The sequence below is a fragment of the Sorghum bicolor genome, chromosome 3, assembly GCF_000003195.3.
Source record: "Sorghum bicolor cultivar BTx623 chromosome 3, Sorghum_bicolor_NCBIv3, whole genome shotgun sequence".
Taxonomy (NCBI): domain Eukaryota; kingdom Viridiplantae; phylum Streptophyta; class Magnoliopsida; order Poales; family Poaceae; genus Sorghum; species Sorghum bicolor.
In genome coordinates, this window is record NC_012872.2 from 70,035,624 (window position 1) to 70,049,962 (window position 14,339).

Below are 14,339 nucleotides of genomic sequence, written 5' to 3' on the forward strand. Positions count from 1 at the left end.
ACAAAAAAATTTCGTCTTAAAATATAGTTTCATAAAAATATATATTAACTATATTTTATAAATATTTATAGCTACAAGGAATGGTTAAAGTTATTTTTTGAAAACCGTTTTACTGTCTAAAACAATATTCTTTATAAAAACAAGAGGAAGTACGTTGTCGCGAGCAACAGTACTGGGCGTCATCAACAAGAGTATTATATATCATCGGCGTCCCGGTGCGCGCGTTAGTTGGCGCCGGCCGCCGAGGCACGGGCGGCGAGCTGGGGGACTGTTTGATCGGCCTGCGTGCATGTCGAAGTCGAGCGGAACGGAGGCGGAGGTCCACGGTCCCTTCTAACAGCGGCGCGCCGCCCGGCCGGCCAGCCTAATTAACACGTGGGAAGCGCTTTGTTCGTATGTCGGTGGAGCCGCAGTTTCATCTTTCCCTCTCTGCGCGCAGTGCAGCGAGGTTGTGCTACCACAGCGATCGATCGTTCACTGGATCCCCTGCATGTGTCTCATCTGTACAGTATACTGTACGTGGTCCTCTTTGCATTGGTGCTACACGGCAGAAACGGTACGGTGTCTCTCTCATCTCAATCAATAAACTACACATGTGTATGGCAGCATCCTCTCGTGGTACTGTACAGCATACACTCATTTTGTTATGTAACGAGATATATACGTATTATAAGTCTAGATATATAAAAAAAAACTATTTTATGTACCAGAAAAAATCAAAACAACTTATATATTAGATTTGAGGGAACATCAATAAAGCATCGATCGATGTATCATGTATGCTAGCTAGCTGCATATCCCACAAAACAGGCATCAACCTATAGCTAGCAGACGAAAAATCATTAATTAATCGCTGCTATCTATCTAACTGGAGAGCGATGGGCGACGATGGAGCTATCTACTGTGTTCATATACGTCATGAAGGAGGGACGGAAAGGAAATCGCGTGATCCTTTTCGCGTACTGAGAACCTGTACTCACTCCAGCAGTGACCTGACGACTTTTTATCGGGTGGTGTTTGGTTGGCACATCTCGCTCATCGATCAACCGTACGCCGCACTTACTCGCGTACTAAGCACATGATGAAACATACAAATGCATGTATATATCCCATGCACTTTATTAGTGTAGACGTAGAAAACGTACTGCCCGCGTTTTTTTTTTTTTTTGACGCCGTCAGATCACTGTCATATGATGGATCATCGATCAGGCAGTAGTAGTACTCAACCGGCGCGCGTATGCATTTTCCAGGGGCACCCACACAATGGAAACCTTCATCTTCATGGTTCATGCTAGGTGCTCCTGTTGCTGCCACGTCAGTTGCTGTGCTGTGTGCTCTCAGTCACAGCTAGGGGTGGTGAAAGGGGAGACGACGGGAAACTCCATTTGTCGCCTCGTCAGCTCGTTTCCCGTATGAGAGGCCGGGATATCCTTTGCTGATGACGTACGCCCGCCTCCGCTGCGTCTGCGTGCATGGGGGCCTTGTTTAGTTCGCAAAATTTTTTGTTTTTGGGTATTGCAGCATTTCGTTTTTATTTGACAAACATTGTCCAATCACGGAGTAACTAGATTCAAAAGATTCATCTCACAAATTACAGATAAACTGTGTAGTTAGTTTTTATTTTTGTCTATATTTAATGCTCCATGTATGCGACCAAAGATTCGATGTGACGAAAAATCTTGAAAATTTTTACGAACTAAACAATGCCTAAAGCCGGTGGTGGATGTGAGCTTCGTTTTTGTCTGGTTCACTTGACGTCATCTAGGTGGATTCATCACTCATCAGTGGGTGTGGTGGGGACGATTAACTAACCGCTCCTTCTTTTTTTTTTCCGGACCATTGGTAGTATTAACCGAGAACAAATTAATCCTCTGCACTACATCTGTAGTACAGTAACTAGTCTACGTGTGACTGTGCTGTGTCAGACAGTAAAACTAAACTAGGGCTGCAGGTAAACGATATGGAGCGTGGACACGGATGCGTACGTGTGGACGACTCTGTGCCGGATGAAGTCTCAACTCAAGGGCGGCACAGTTCCATATACATGACTCCGTGGCTTTGTACGTGCCATGGAGTGCTCGCGTATATGCTATGCAAATCAGTGTCCTTCATATGGCAGTACAGTACGTACAGTATATCTTGAATTCAATTTCCCAAGGAGACGCGTTTGACGTCTGATGCGTGTGCGTCCCATCGCCCTCGAGGTCTCGACGAGACTCCGTTGCACACCCGTACTAATTAGTTTGATTTCATCAGCACATATCCATACACACAGTTTAGTACTAGTAGGTATCAGTGCTGTAGCAGGTTGATGAATCTAATCGAGTCGTCGTCGTGACCACCGTACTGGCAAAGCATATGTATGTGTCACGTTGAAAAGATCAAAGCCTCCAACCCAATCGAAGTGCTCCGACCCGTCGCACTCGCCACGGCGCCGGTGCCCACTGCCCGGCCCCCGGCCCCCGGCCCCGGTTCCCATCCATGCCCACGCCACGCGCGGTGTGTCGGTGCGTGGCGCTCCCGCTGCATTTGGTAGCCCCAGAAGCTGCTTCCGACTTCTCGTCCTGTCGCAGCGGTCAATAGCAAAAGAAATTACCAAAAATAGTGCCTAATATATTAGGTATTTTTTTTTTGCCGTGATCAGCGACAATTCTCAAATTCTTTTTTGGAATTTGTCCTGAACCACACGGTGCTATAAATAAGAGGGAACTCGCCTCAAACAAAGTACACACATGAAACCAAGAATCGATCTATTGGACATCGGAGGATCTCGATCGAAAGCATGAACGCATGATATCCACGCTAGCTACACCAACATCTACTACTTGGTCACGGAAGCATACATGGCGGTGAGACACATGTAAGTAATTAGCGATCATGTCTTAGGCCCTACTGTAGAACAAAGCGAGGGAGGAGAGGACCGGGTATTTGACTCTACCGTACCTCTTGTTGCGTGCATCGTCGTCAACTATTGTACGTACGTCTCGGTCACTGAGGAAGCTCCAATCAGCGAGAAGAAAGCCGATGTCGATGAGCAGGCTCCAATGGCCAATGCGGTAGTAGTACAGTAGCAGCAGCGACGGAACTGTCACGTAGGAGTAGGAGCAGCCACCCCCACCAATGGCCCCATTCATTACTGTATTCAGCACCGTAATCAATGAGGGTGCAAATACCGATGGTACGGTAGGACATGCCGCTGCGCACGCTGACAGCAGAATCTGTTTCGGAATCTTTCCGTGCCAGCTTCTCCATTGCAGACCACCTCAGCCTTTGGCTCTGCTGTCTTCTGGTGGCCCCCCTTCCACCTCCACAAAGGACTCTGCTTTTCGCCGTAGTGGATGGATGGCCATGGCCGTGACGTCGACTGCCGAACCGAAACCCAGCACCTCCGGTCTCGTCTCCTCCAGCCTGCAACTCCACCTCCACTCCCCCTTGCTTCGTAAGCAAAAGAAAAAAAGAAGTACCAGTAGTTGCAGGAACACAAAAGTTAGCAACGTCGTAATGCAATGCAAAGCGTTCCCGTCAAGATCCGTTTGTTTCATTGGGTGCCCCGGGTCAGTTAACCGCTGCGGATTATAAATAGGTTTATTATGCTAGTGTCCATGCATCCACGCTGCCCCCTGCTAGCTGTTTGTTTCTGAGTCGTTTTCAGGGCAGCGACTCACGAAAACGCCGTGCGCGCAGATACGATACCCCATCGCCCATCACTTTGCACTGCCTGCCTGGCTGCTCAGCTCAGCTCAGCTCAGCACGATCGAGCCACGAGCATGACAGAAAGGCAAATGGCATGTCAGCTTGAACGGCGCTGGGGTGGGGGGGACTGGGAATGTTGGGGGAAAATCGACCATAGATCAGCTCGCTTTTGACGGCACCAGCTGCATAGCGATTTGCCCATTAGCAAAGCGGCAGGCACTTTTGGCTATGCATGGTTTCTGACTGGTCTCTGCCACCAAACAAGCTAGTTTCGCCGCCTAAATGGGGGAAAAAAAGCTTAAGCTGCTAATCGATCTCAGACCAATATAATAGTGCAGCTGTTGATCCTTGGATATGATATTGGAAGGCGACCGTCAGAAGACAGCCTTGGCTGCTTCAGAGCGGGGGGGCTCAACTTGATTCACTCCCTCACTCTCACCCACCCTTAGTGTCATCATCTCCTGCTTCAGATCCAGCTAGGGCTTCTTTCTAATCATGATCCTTAGAATCCATGACCACGCACGCATGATTTGGGAATTGATGAGGTGAGTGCTACAGTACTGTGGTAGTAGACGAGTAGCAGCAGCAACAAGGCAGTACAGGCAGCACATGGCATGTGAGCATTATGCGCCGAAATAGAATAGCAGGGAGCAGGGTACACGTGCCAGCCTCACGAATTCCGCTTTTTTCTGCATCGAATCGAATCATATACTACGTCCTTCAAGTACAGTAGCACGTACGTACATTCTTGCGAATAACAAGATTAAAATAAATCAGGTGGGGGCATCGAGATTCGTTCGCTGCGATTACAAAGTCACGACTGACACCTTTTCCCCTCCAATCTTCACTGCAAAACGCAATCGGTTGCTTGCTTATGAACGTTCAGAGATCAGGCGTTCGTTCCAGAGCCAAACAACTCTCCAGATACACCATATTACTGCATGTAGCTGCCGAACAAAAGAATCTACCAAGCGTTACCACTACAGTGAAAACCAACGCCACCGACACTGGATTGTGCGGAGGCCGCGTCACGATCAGGCTTCATCAGAGCCAGATTTGCCAATCTCTGGTCGTGGTGCACAGGTGCAGGCTTGTCACTGCATCGACCAGCACGGCAAAGTCACCAGTAGCATTTTACACGTACACACGAGGGCAGCCGTCAGATCCTGGACTGGCAGAAAACAGCTGCACGAGCAACCACAGTGCACCGCACCGTCCGATCGATAAGACGCGAGCTGTTTTTTGGGGTGACATACGACCGTGCGCCCACGGAAATGCTGTCGACGACGGCCATCCGTGGTAAGATGATCCGAAAACGGCACTGTGGTCGCCGAATAGTTCCGGCACCGACTTCCTCTGCGCACCGTCGTGGTGGTGGCTTTCCTGCGCTCCTTTTATCGATCGAACCATCGCCGTCCAAGGTGACATGATCTTGCTACTCGTCATCCTCCACGATTTTTTTGAGCTTTTATTTTTCCTTGGTCCCTTTATGCTCGTTTCTTTTTTGGGACATCTGGCTGCAATGAAAATAAATTAGACTGCCACCTGCCACTTTCATTGCGACAGATACGGATCCAAAGTCGCTTTACAATGCCCTTACTCAGGGCTGTTTGGTACCCGCTTATATGGCCAAAATAAACTGAAACAACAGCCAAACAATATGCTCCTTTTTTTTACAACGGTTATTCCCACCTCACATTTGTATTAAAAAAAAAACAGAAGCTGTACCCAATACTTCCTAGATAAGCTGTACCAATCAGAGCCCTCATCAGACGAGCATCGCAACCTGTTTTCCCAATCAGACATCGCTAGAATCCTGGCCCATTTAATCTTACCCCAGATCCAGCCTGAAGAAATGGTTCACAAGAAAGGTCACTTGAATAACTGAGTTAAAACTGTCAATCCTGACATAATCAACAGGTACATCATCTCAGGTTGTTAACGTATACAATTCCTAAGGGCTTGCTTAGCGAAGCAAAGACAATAACTTAGGGCAGCCGAAGCTATCAGATTACATGGCAGGCTTTACAAGTGTCACTAAATCATATATACAGTGAATAGCCGACGGCACAACATAACAACCATCCTACTTAAACCCTAGCAACAACGGATCAGCGCGGGAGATGCTACAGAGGGGAGGATAACTTAACAACAACAAAAATGGATTTGTTGGATGGGGTAAGAGGGCACGGTGGGGGAATCTGCAGTGTCGTTGATCGGTGTGATGGATACAATGGTATGACGCATGGTACGTATCGCGCTAGGCTAAGCTGACTTTGATGACTAGAATTCTGACATCAGCAGCTTTGGACCTGGCTTTATGCTCACAAAGTCGTAGGGGTTCGGTTGATCCACGCTGATGTAGTCCTTTGTTGTCAGCACCTGTGGATGAAACAGAGTACAAATTAGTGGTCATGAGGGAGGCTCGGCACTGAACAGCAAAACTGACGGAGGAATTGGCATACCAAGGTCTCAAAGAACATTCTCGATGCTTCCTTCCGGGTCTTCCCACGCACCAGATGGTCAATGGCGACACTCTTCCTCCCCAGACCCGAGTCTTCATCGAATAAAGTCTTGAGATATCTTGCAACACCCCTGAACAGCCATGTGTAGAGACCATAAAATGTTGAGCAAGGCCCTGAACATTCTGAACTCCAAATGAAATATTGCCTAGCACTGTACCTGGTGCGAGAAGACCAACCACTGTTGTCAAGAGACTGAAATTCACTAGGGTTTGGCTCATCATCATTGGCGTCGTCGAAGTCCCCATCATCATCATAGTTCAGAAAATCTGGAACAACACAAGGTCAGACAGTGACAAAGGCTTGTACTAAGTCTGTCACAACACAGGACCAACAAAGACTAGTACACGATGGTTGGGAAATATTTGATGTAATAAACACAGGATGTAATTACTGTGTGCAGGATTGATTGTGTATAAGTGGAAAGAAAGGTCCTAAGGTGCCACTTGGAATCTCCTACTCTCCTTACATGTAATGCATACACATACATTAGAGCACATAAGAATGGATAAACTACCTGTATCAACACCATGAATTGCACTCCCAAAATCCTGTAAACCAAACAGGGCACCAATTATTAAATGGCCTTGATGTAACTGAACAAAACAGTGCAACAAATTCTACAGCAAGATATTGGAATGAAAGGCCAGAAAAAGCATGCTGTAGTAAGCAATTAAAAGATTCTTATAGCATTTGCAAATTTTGAATATGCGTAAATGGACTCACATTGCATTCCTTAAGTTCATAGTCATTCACCATATCCAGATCCATAAGAGAACCCATGTTGTTTTCTTGGAAGCCAGAATTATCTCCCATAGCAGACACAGCATTTTCATCCTCCGTTGGTCGAGGAAAACCAGAGGAATCTTGATTAAATTCCACCGCATTTTCATTCTCTGTTGGTCGAGGATAACCAGAGGCATCTTGATTATACCCCACCGCATTTTCATCCTCTGTTGGTCGAGGAAAACCAGAGACATCTTGATTATATTCCACCCCAGTAATCTCAGAAGCAGGGACCTCATTACTCTCAAAAATATTAGCATTGCTATGAACAAAATGATTGAACTCCCCTGTCATGTCATCCCCTGCGTGAGCACAAGCTTGACCAGAGTTATCCAGAGCCACATCTTGACTAGAAACGTTTGCATCAGTACTCCTCTGCAAATCAGATGGAACATCTTGAAGACGGTCACTATACAGTGTATCTACTTGAGCATGCTCTCTGTCAGCAGGTGCCACTTCTTTCTCATTATCGATAAAAGGTTCAGTCACCCCTTGAAACAGAGTGCCGATAACAAAATCATTAGATGCACCGTTAACCTGGTTGTCAGGAGGAATTTGCAAACCAAAAGTAGGTGTAGCGCCACATGCATCATTTGCACCTGACAGCAAGGCATCTGATTGAATCCCATCTGGTATGTGAAGTGGGTCATTAATGGTAGCAGCACCAAACCCAGCAATATTGCTTTCCGGAATGGTTTCAGGCATGTCGAATTGACCTTGTAGTTCCATGCTCTGAACAGCAGGGCGTACAATAGCCTCATATGTCCGATTGTGTAATTCGTTTAGCTCCTCAGATAGGCCTAGTAGAGATACAAAAATCAGCCTCATCGCTCAAGATGCTTCCAACTTCCATTTTTTTCTAACTTATATATGTCACGGTGTACAGAAAAACAAAGACATCACAAGAAACTTACAGGAAAAGATGGGCTCGTGGAATATATCATCTTCCAGTGAACCTTTCTCAATCATCCATATTTCCGAACGAGTGCATGGAGCCTTTTTACGAATGCGCCGTATATCCTCGGTATTGATCAACTGTTGCCGTATAGTACTGTAGAAGGAAAGAGATGGTCAGCAAGTACAGTCATGCAAGAAGTTATTTCGGAAAGCATTCATTAATTGTGTGCAGAGACGCATTCAGCAGGCACATATAGAAAATGAAACCAAACAGTAGAATGTCAGAACAGGAAATATCCCAATCAAAATTTCAAGCAAAACTGCATCATACTCTCCCTAGCATGAGTAAGACAGCTTCTACAAACAAGATTGTTGTGATGGCACAAGAAAACATATAGAATAAACATGGAATAATGTCAAAACCTTAACAAGCACTAGAGACATCACAACATCTCTGCATAAGAACATGGTTCAGGTTGGCATTACAACCGCATGACAAGAACTAAGTGAAGGGACTATGGAGATAGGGATTCCATATCCGGTCAGGATAAAAAAGAGGCAGTAAGAATTCAGCAAAGAATAAGTTTAGAAAAACAGGCAGTTGCTTGTTCATAATTTTTAAAAAAAAAAACATTTGAAAGTTATAAAGCAAATACATACTCAGCATGCAGGACCATGGCATCATCTATTTGCACTTTTCTCTTGAGTGTACCCATCTTCGACCCCAACCTTGGGCGTTTCAGAGTTGATTCCCTCGGTGGCAGTGGTGTTGAATCAAGTGTGAACCCAGGGGTCCTTCTACCAACTAATGCAAGGTCAAGTAATTAGGTAAACACACTAAATCCAGGTGACAGAAATGCAGTGTATAAGTCATACATACCTAAAATAGATGCCAGTATATCATCATCATGAGGAACAAAATCATTGGTTCTTTTACCATGTGGTCGGCTAGACAACCTTTCAGTGGTCTCACTCTCTAAAGCTGGTAAGCTATCTTCCAGGTGTCTTTTTCTGCTCGTAAGGCTGCCTATTATGTTACTTCCATCAGATTCAGCTGTTCCTTTTTCCGCAGTTGTCTGCCCCAAGTCAATTGCATGATTGAATTCAGCATCCGGAGCTGACAGCATTTTCTCAGGCTCAGCAAATTCTGAAGTTGATAGTTCATTCAGTCTATCATTACATGCCACTACTTGTTGCATTGCTTGGGCTTCATGTTGAAAATCTGCAGTTGGTGCAATTGTACCTAAATAAAAATAGTAGAAAAGTTACATGATCTCTAACCCTTTCAGTGACCATGGCATGGGCAAAATAAAAACAAAGGATATCAACTGGTTACCTTGTGCATCAATTAATGGGGGGTTCTCCACCGCAGATGGTTCAGTAGAACCATCGACACATTGCTCTGAATCATTTACAGCCAAAGGTACATCTTCAATGGTTGCATTGACAGTTACCGTTTCAACAGATGCAGCTATACCATCAGAACCAACCAACATATCAGCAGTGGCTTCCAAGTGTGATGCTTGACCCTGGGTTGGTAAACCCTCACCTGTGTGCTGTTGCACCAATGCATGTACAACAGAAGACTCAACTTGCACAGGCTTCGCCGATTCAAGTTCTGTCATCTCAGCACCCACAATATCACTGGCATTTCCTGTAGCTGAATGGAGAAAATCTGAGGCTGGAGCAGGAGTGTCAGCCTTTGCAGTTTCATCATTGGTAGATGGTGATGCTTTTCTCTGTGGGCTCAAAACAGGACTTTCATGGACTCTGGAAGGAACTGTCTCTTCCATTAAACCAGGTGTAGCTGGGGCCTGAGCGCTAATGAACTCTGGTGATGCAGGTTCATCACAAGTAAATGGGCTAGGTTGATAGTACGAAGCTGATGGCCCTGCAATACCATCATTATGCAATAATATATCATTCAAATCAGGAGTCTGTACATTGTAAGGAGTCTGTACATTGTAACCAGTCCAGTTAGGGATACTGTTTCGTCCTAGGTCATCTGCATTCAATGGACCTAGCTTTCCATGACTAGAAGGCCCACCGTCCATGTTGCTGTATCCTTCAGCTGTTATGTCTATACTTTTGTTATCATCAATGTCCATATCAGTAGAAGGGACTGATGGCCGAGCTTGAATAATAATTCTGAAGGCACAAACAAAGAAAGATAGAACCAGTGTAAGTTCAGCGAAACATGATTAAAAGGGCAACAATGCAACATCACCTAATTTGAAATGGTATGACAAAAAAAGGATTTCAAAATACAAGTTACTACACACAGATAACTGGTCTTCTGACAATATCATTGAACTTCCCAATTCTAGTTTTGCAGCATAAATAAACTTATAATCATTCCTGGAGAACCAGGAAGTCAAAACTTTGGATGTAAGAACAGATTGTTACAACCAGACAAAAACAAGTTAAATCAAATGCCCAAGAGATAATAATAATAATAATAATAATAATAATAATAATAATAATAATAATAATAATAATAATAATAATAATAATAATAAGAAGAAGAAGACAATATTCAAAAGAAAAAGGAGGCAACTTTACCCATCATCAGACTCAAGATGAATTGAGTTGTCCTTGTTCAGAATTAATTCCTGACAACAGATAAATCTAATCAGCTCTTAGTCAGAAAGTTATAATGCTGGTATCATAAAGTCAGGCCGCTCTTCTATCTAAATAAGATAAACTATCAAGACAGATGGGACTTTTTCGTTTATTCTAATTTACAACAAACAAAAACCAGAAATTACCTCAACTTCAATAAATCATTAAGTCCACTATTAGATGGACCACAGTACCATCATGCAATCAGAGCATAACATAGAGAAAAAAACTATTCCAAGAGCAAAAAATGGAGAAAAGTAATGTAAATACCTCCTCCAAGTCCAAGCCAATATGTGATGAACTGCCATCACCAAATCTTTCTGCACATTTAATACTTTACCATGGTTAAAATGTTATTAAAGAAATGAAGTCAGACAAGATGTGGACAGGGACAGGACCAACCATCTAGGCCAAACTGGGATGTTGAATACCCTGTTTTTTCTGGGTTGTCTTGCAAAGTGATCTGTTCTTTTGTGCTCACATGATGATCAGTGTCGCTGGATCATAGCGGAAAGTGTTCAGAAAAAAACTGAATAAAGCATTCTTATTCTTAAATAGTGAAGTCATTAAACAGAGGCGGCTTTACCCTTGAAACGCAGCTTCTGGCAGTTCAAAATCATCAAGATCGAATGTCTCAGGCAGAGTTATAGAGTGATACGGAGCAGTTGACTCCTCAGGAGGTAGATCAACAGCAGTGGACCTGAAAGCTTGTTTTATCTTCAGCAAAGCTTCGCTGCAGTCATGGAATAGGTAGTTGACCTTCCGAGAATAGATTCTGACCACGCCTAACATAAGATGACTTGATAACCGAAGTGCGATTGGAACGTCAGGGAATATGATGGAATCTGCAGGAATAGCGACCACAGATTTTCAGCTCAGAATTATAGAAAATGTACAATGCAGAATTGTTAGGCCAAACACGAATATTATCATTAAATTGTACACAATGTCATATCAACTGTACTGGATGGCAGATTTGCCCCATCCAGACTGGCAGCTTGTAATGTAATTATGCTCCATTGGCTCCTTGAAGAAAGTGTGCAGTATCAAGTGTTCTAAGCTTTAAGCATGCTGTAAAGAAATATTTCCTTGTATATGACCTTCTAGATAGATGATCAACCTTGTATAGCCTGTATTTGATCCTGCTGCTATCGGTTATATTGTTGGCCCAACCAAACGCGAAGTAGTGTCATCTATATTAGCAGTGTGAATCAATAACGGAGTAAATATGATAAACCAAACAAACACCTCTATGCCTATGACAGCTGTCTCACTATAACAAATAACAAGACATACACAGGCTTCCAGAAATTCATGCAAGCAATAAGAAAAGAAGATATATTTCATCAGTCACTAAAAAGAACTATTTTTTTCAACATCATATCGCAGCTCAACAGATAGAGCTCAGCATTTGTGCGAAAGAGGAATTACAAAATTACATCATAGCACCTTCATGTATCACATGCATCAGGCGGTGCTTCTGATAAACACATTATGTGCAAGGGAAATGCATAAAATGTAAGAAAGACAACAAAAAAGCATCAGGATAGCATTAAATCAGATGCTACACCAGTCTACCGAACTGTGTTTCTCCAAATCCAGAGTAGAGTGATTGAATTATTCAACTCAACCAAGAGTCAAGCCACTTGATGGATAATAGCATCAAGAACTAAAAGCACTCCCAGTCCTGGTATGGAAGTGACAAACAGACGATCACACACTAGTCCAACTAGAATGACGAATTATAATATCCAAAGGTTAAAAGAACAGTCACACAGTAATCAAGCCAGGAGATGAGTTCTTTCCACGTCACAGACACGACAGGGTGCTAGTATTATATTGTTGTAATAAGCTATACCTAAGAATTACTCCCAATAGGGCGAATTAATGCAAAAAAATCTTTAGTATTCCCAAAGCAGACACCCCTTCGGCTCAGCAACAACCAATGCAACTGAGCAAAAAAACCATCACTGCTTTTTAACCCTAGCAGGCAAAATATCATGCCAAATCTACCAAGTAAATGGGTAATTATTTTTTATAGCCATGCCATGATGCACCACAAATTAAACAAAAAAGGATGGACAGCTCATTCACAGCTCAAAAAGGTTATCTTTTACGCCTCTGGTAGCAGCAGGTAGAAGCTACTTAACCCTGGACATAACTAGAAGGGCTAAAATTCTTCTATTATAGTTAGGTAAACATTTCATTTCAGACAGGCTGCACATATTCCTTTCTTCTTGTCTGAACATCAAAGTTTTCTTGGCTGGAGGTAGTAGTACGGCCACTATAGCCGCAGGGACAGTTACAGAGAAACCATAAATGAGCTAAATTTAGCATTTTTTTGGTTCAGTGCAGCTACAACAGTGACGAGCATTAGCAGAACAACACTATACCATCCTACGAGTCAGGTCACAACATGCACGGACCTAACAGTAGACTTGCAAACCCTAGATTAAAAATCAAACTGTTGGAAGCGTAAGCAAGGCCACACACCTACTGAGACGCCGATGTCCGTGTCCGCAACCTGGTTCTTGCGCAGCTTCCGCTCCAAGTGCGCGGCAATCCATATGGTCCCGAGGGGGCCCTTCTTGGCCAATATGAACTGCGAGTAGAACATCTCCGGCTCCCCTCCTTACGCTGGGGGCAAAGCCAGAAAAAGGTCATTTTTTGCAAAAATAATCGAAACTAGCTGGCATAAGACATGTGTACACTTGTAATTAGATCAGATCCGAGTGGAAATGCCAAATAGCGTAAGCTAGGGTTTGCGCGCTCGGTTTCTCGCGACATGAAGGGAAGAGAAGGCACGGGCATACCTGGAGGGTGCTCGTCGCCGGCGAACGGCACGGCGAAGACCTGGCGTCGAGCGGGCTGCGGTGGTCGCTCAAGCGTCGCCACGAACGAGGGGGAGTGAGCGCGCACGCGGGGGTGAAAGGGAGAAGAAAAAACAGAGGGGGGAAGACACTCCCGTAGAAATTTGCCTGTGACTGGAGCGGGCCTTGCTTGGACGCCTGCTTGCTGCCTCTGCTTTGGCTGTGAGGAGCTGCGGCAAACCGAAGGCAAAAGTGGCACACATTTCGCGCTCTCACCCCTATGGTTGTACGGAATCCGTTTCCAGTCCTGGCGCAGCACTCCTGAGGATATATGTGCGTAAGGAATTAATTAACGATAGGAGTATACTCTATACGACAGTTATTGGGGATGAGATGTAAAATTAGCAAATACCTCCTCAAACTGACAAGCTGTGAGTCTGTGTGTGACAGTGATGAAGTGACCATGCGAGGAAACGTCACGTGGCTGTGAGTACGTGGGGCCTACTTTGAATCTATTTTTATAATAAATTTATTTAGAGATATAAATGTTCCATATTTTTCTATAAATCTACAAATCTAGTTAACTTATGGTACAAGAATAAAAAATGGCGGCTATTTAGAGACGGAGAAAGTACATACTTACGTCATCTGTAAAGCCTAGACTCTAAGATTAATTATAGTTTTTTTCAAAAAAAACGACTACTCCCTCTAAATCATTATCTCATATTTTACGGACTTGTCAATCGATATTAACTTCAACTGTATTTTAAAAGTTAGTATCAATATTTATATCTCTAAATAAGTTTACAATAAATTATATTATATGATGATGTTGATGACTAAAAATATATCAATAGAGGGATTGGGCTTCACTAATAAATTCATGGCATCAAGGAGGTCTAAGAAAATTTTTGGCATGATCACATGATAAGAATCAAGGCGCAAACGAAGAAACAGCAAGTTTAGGCTCTTCACTACCCCATGTGTTGTCTAGTGGCCAAAGTGTCTA

The 14,339-nt window shown here is 43.9% G+C and overlaps 1 protein-coding gene across 2 annotated transcripts; it reads right to left on the minus strand.

Moving 5' to 3' along the window:
• On the minus strand, positions 5,550-13,543 carry LOC8056111 (sister chromatid cohesion 1 protein 4). 2 transcript variants are annotated; one of them, XM_002458876.2, is made up of 15 exons: positions 13,334-13,543; positions 13,014-13,157; positions 11,107-11,365; positions 10,923-11,017; positions 10,791-10,840; positions 10,461-10,510; positions 9,235-10,046; positions 8,779-9,141; positions 8,559-8,703; positions 7,916-8,052; positions 6,942-7,801; positions 6,733-6,766; positions 6,376-6,484; positions 6,159-6,288; positions 5,550-6,075 (listed from the first exon to the last, which is right to left on the minus strand). In XM_002458876.2, exons 2-15 carry the CDS (start codon positions 13,135-13,137, stop codon positions 5,977-5,979), a joined length of 3,267 nt encoding a protein of 1,088 aa, XP_002458921.1. In that variant the 5' UTR covers positions 13,138-13,157; positions 13,334-13,543; the 3' UTR covers positions 5,550-5,976. The 2 variants fall into 2 exon arrangements, with proteins under 2 accessions (XP_002458921.1, XP_021312230.1); XM_021456555.1 differs by lacking the exon at positions 13,334-13,543 and adding an exon at positions 11,621-11,713 and having other exon boundaries at positions 13,014-13,142.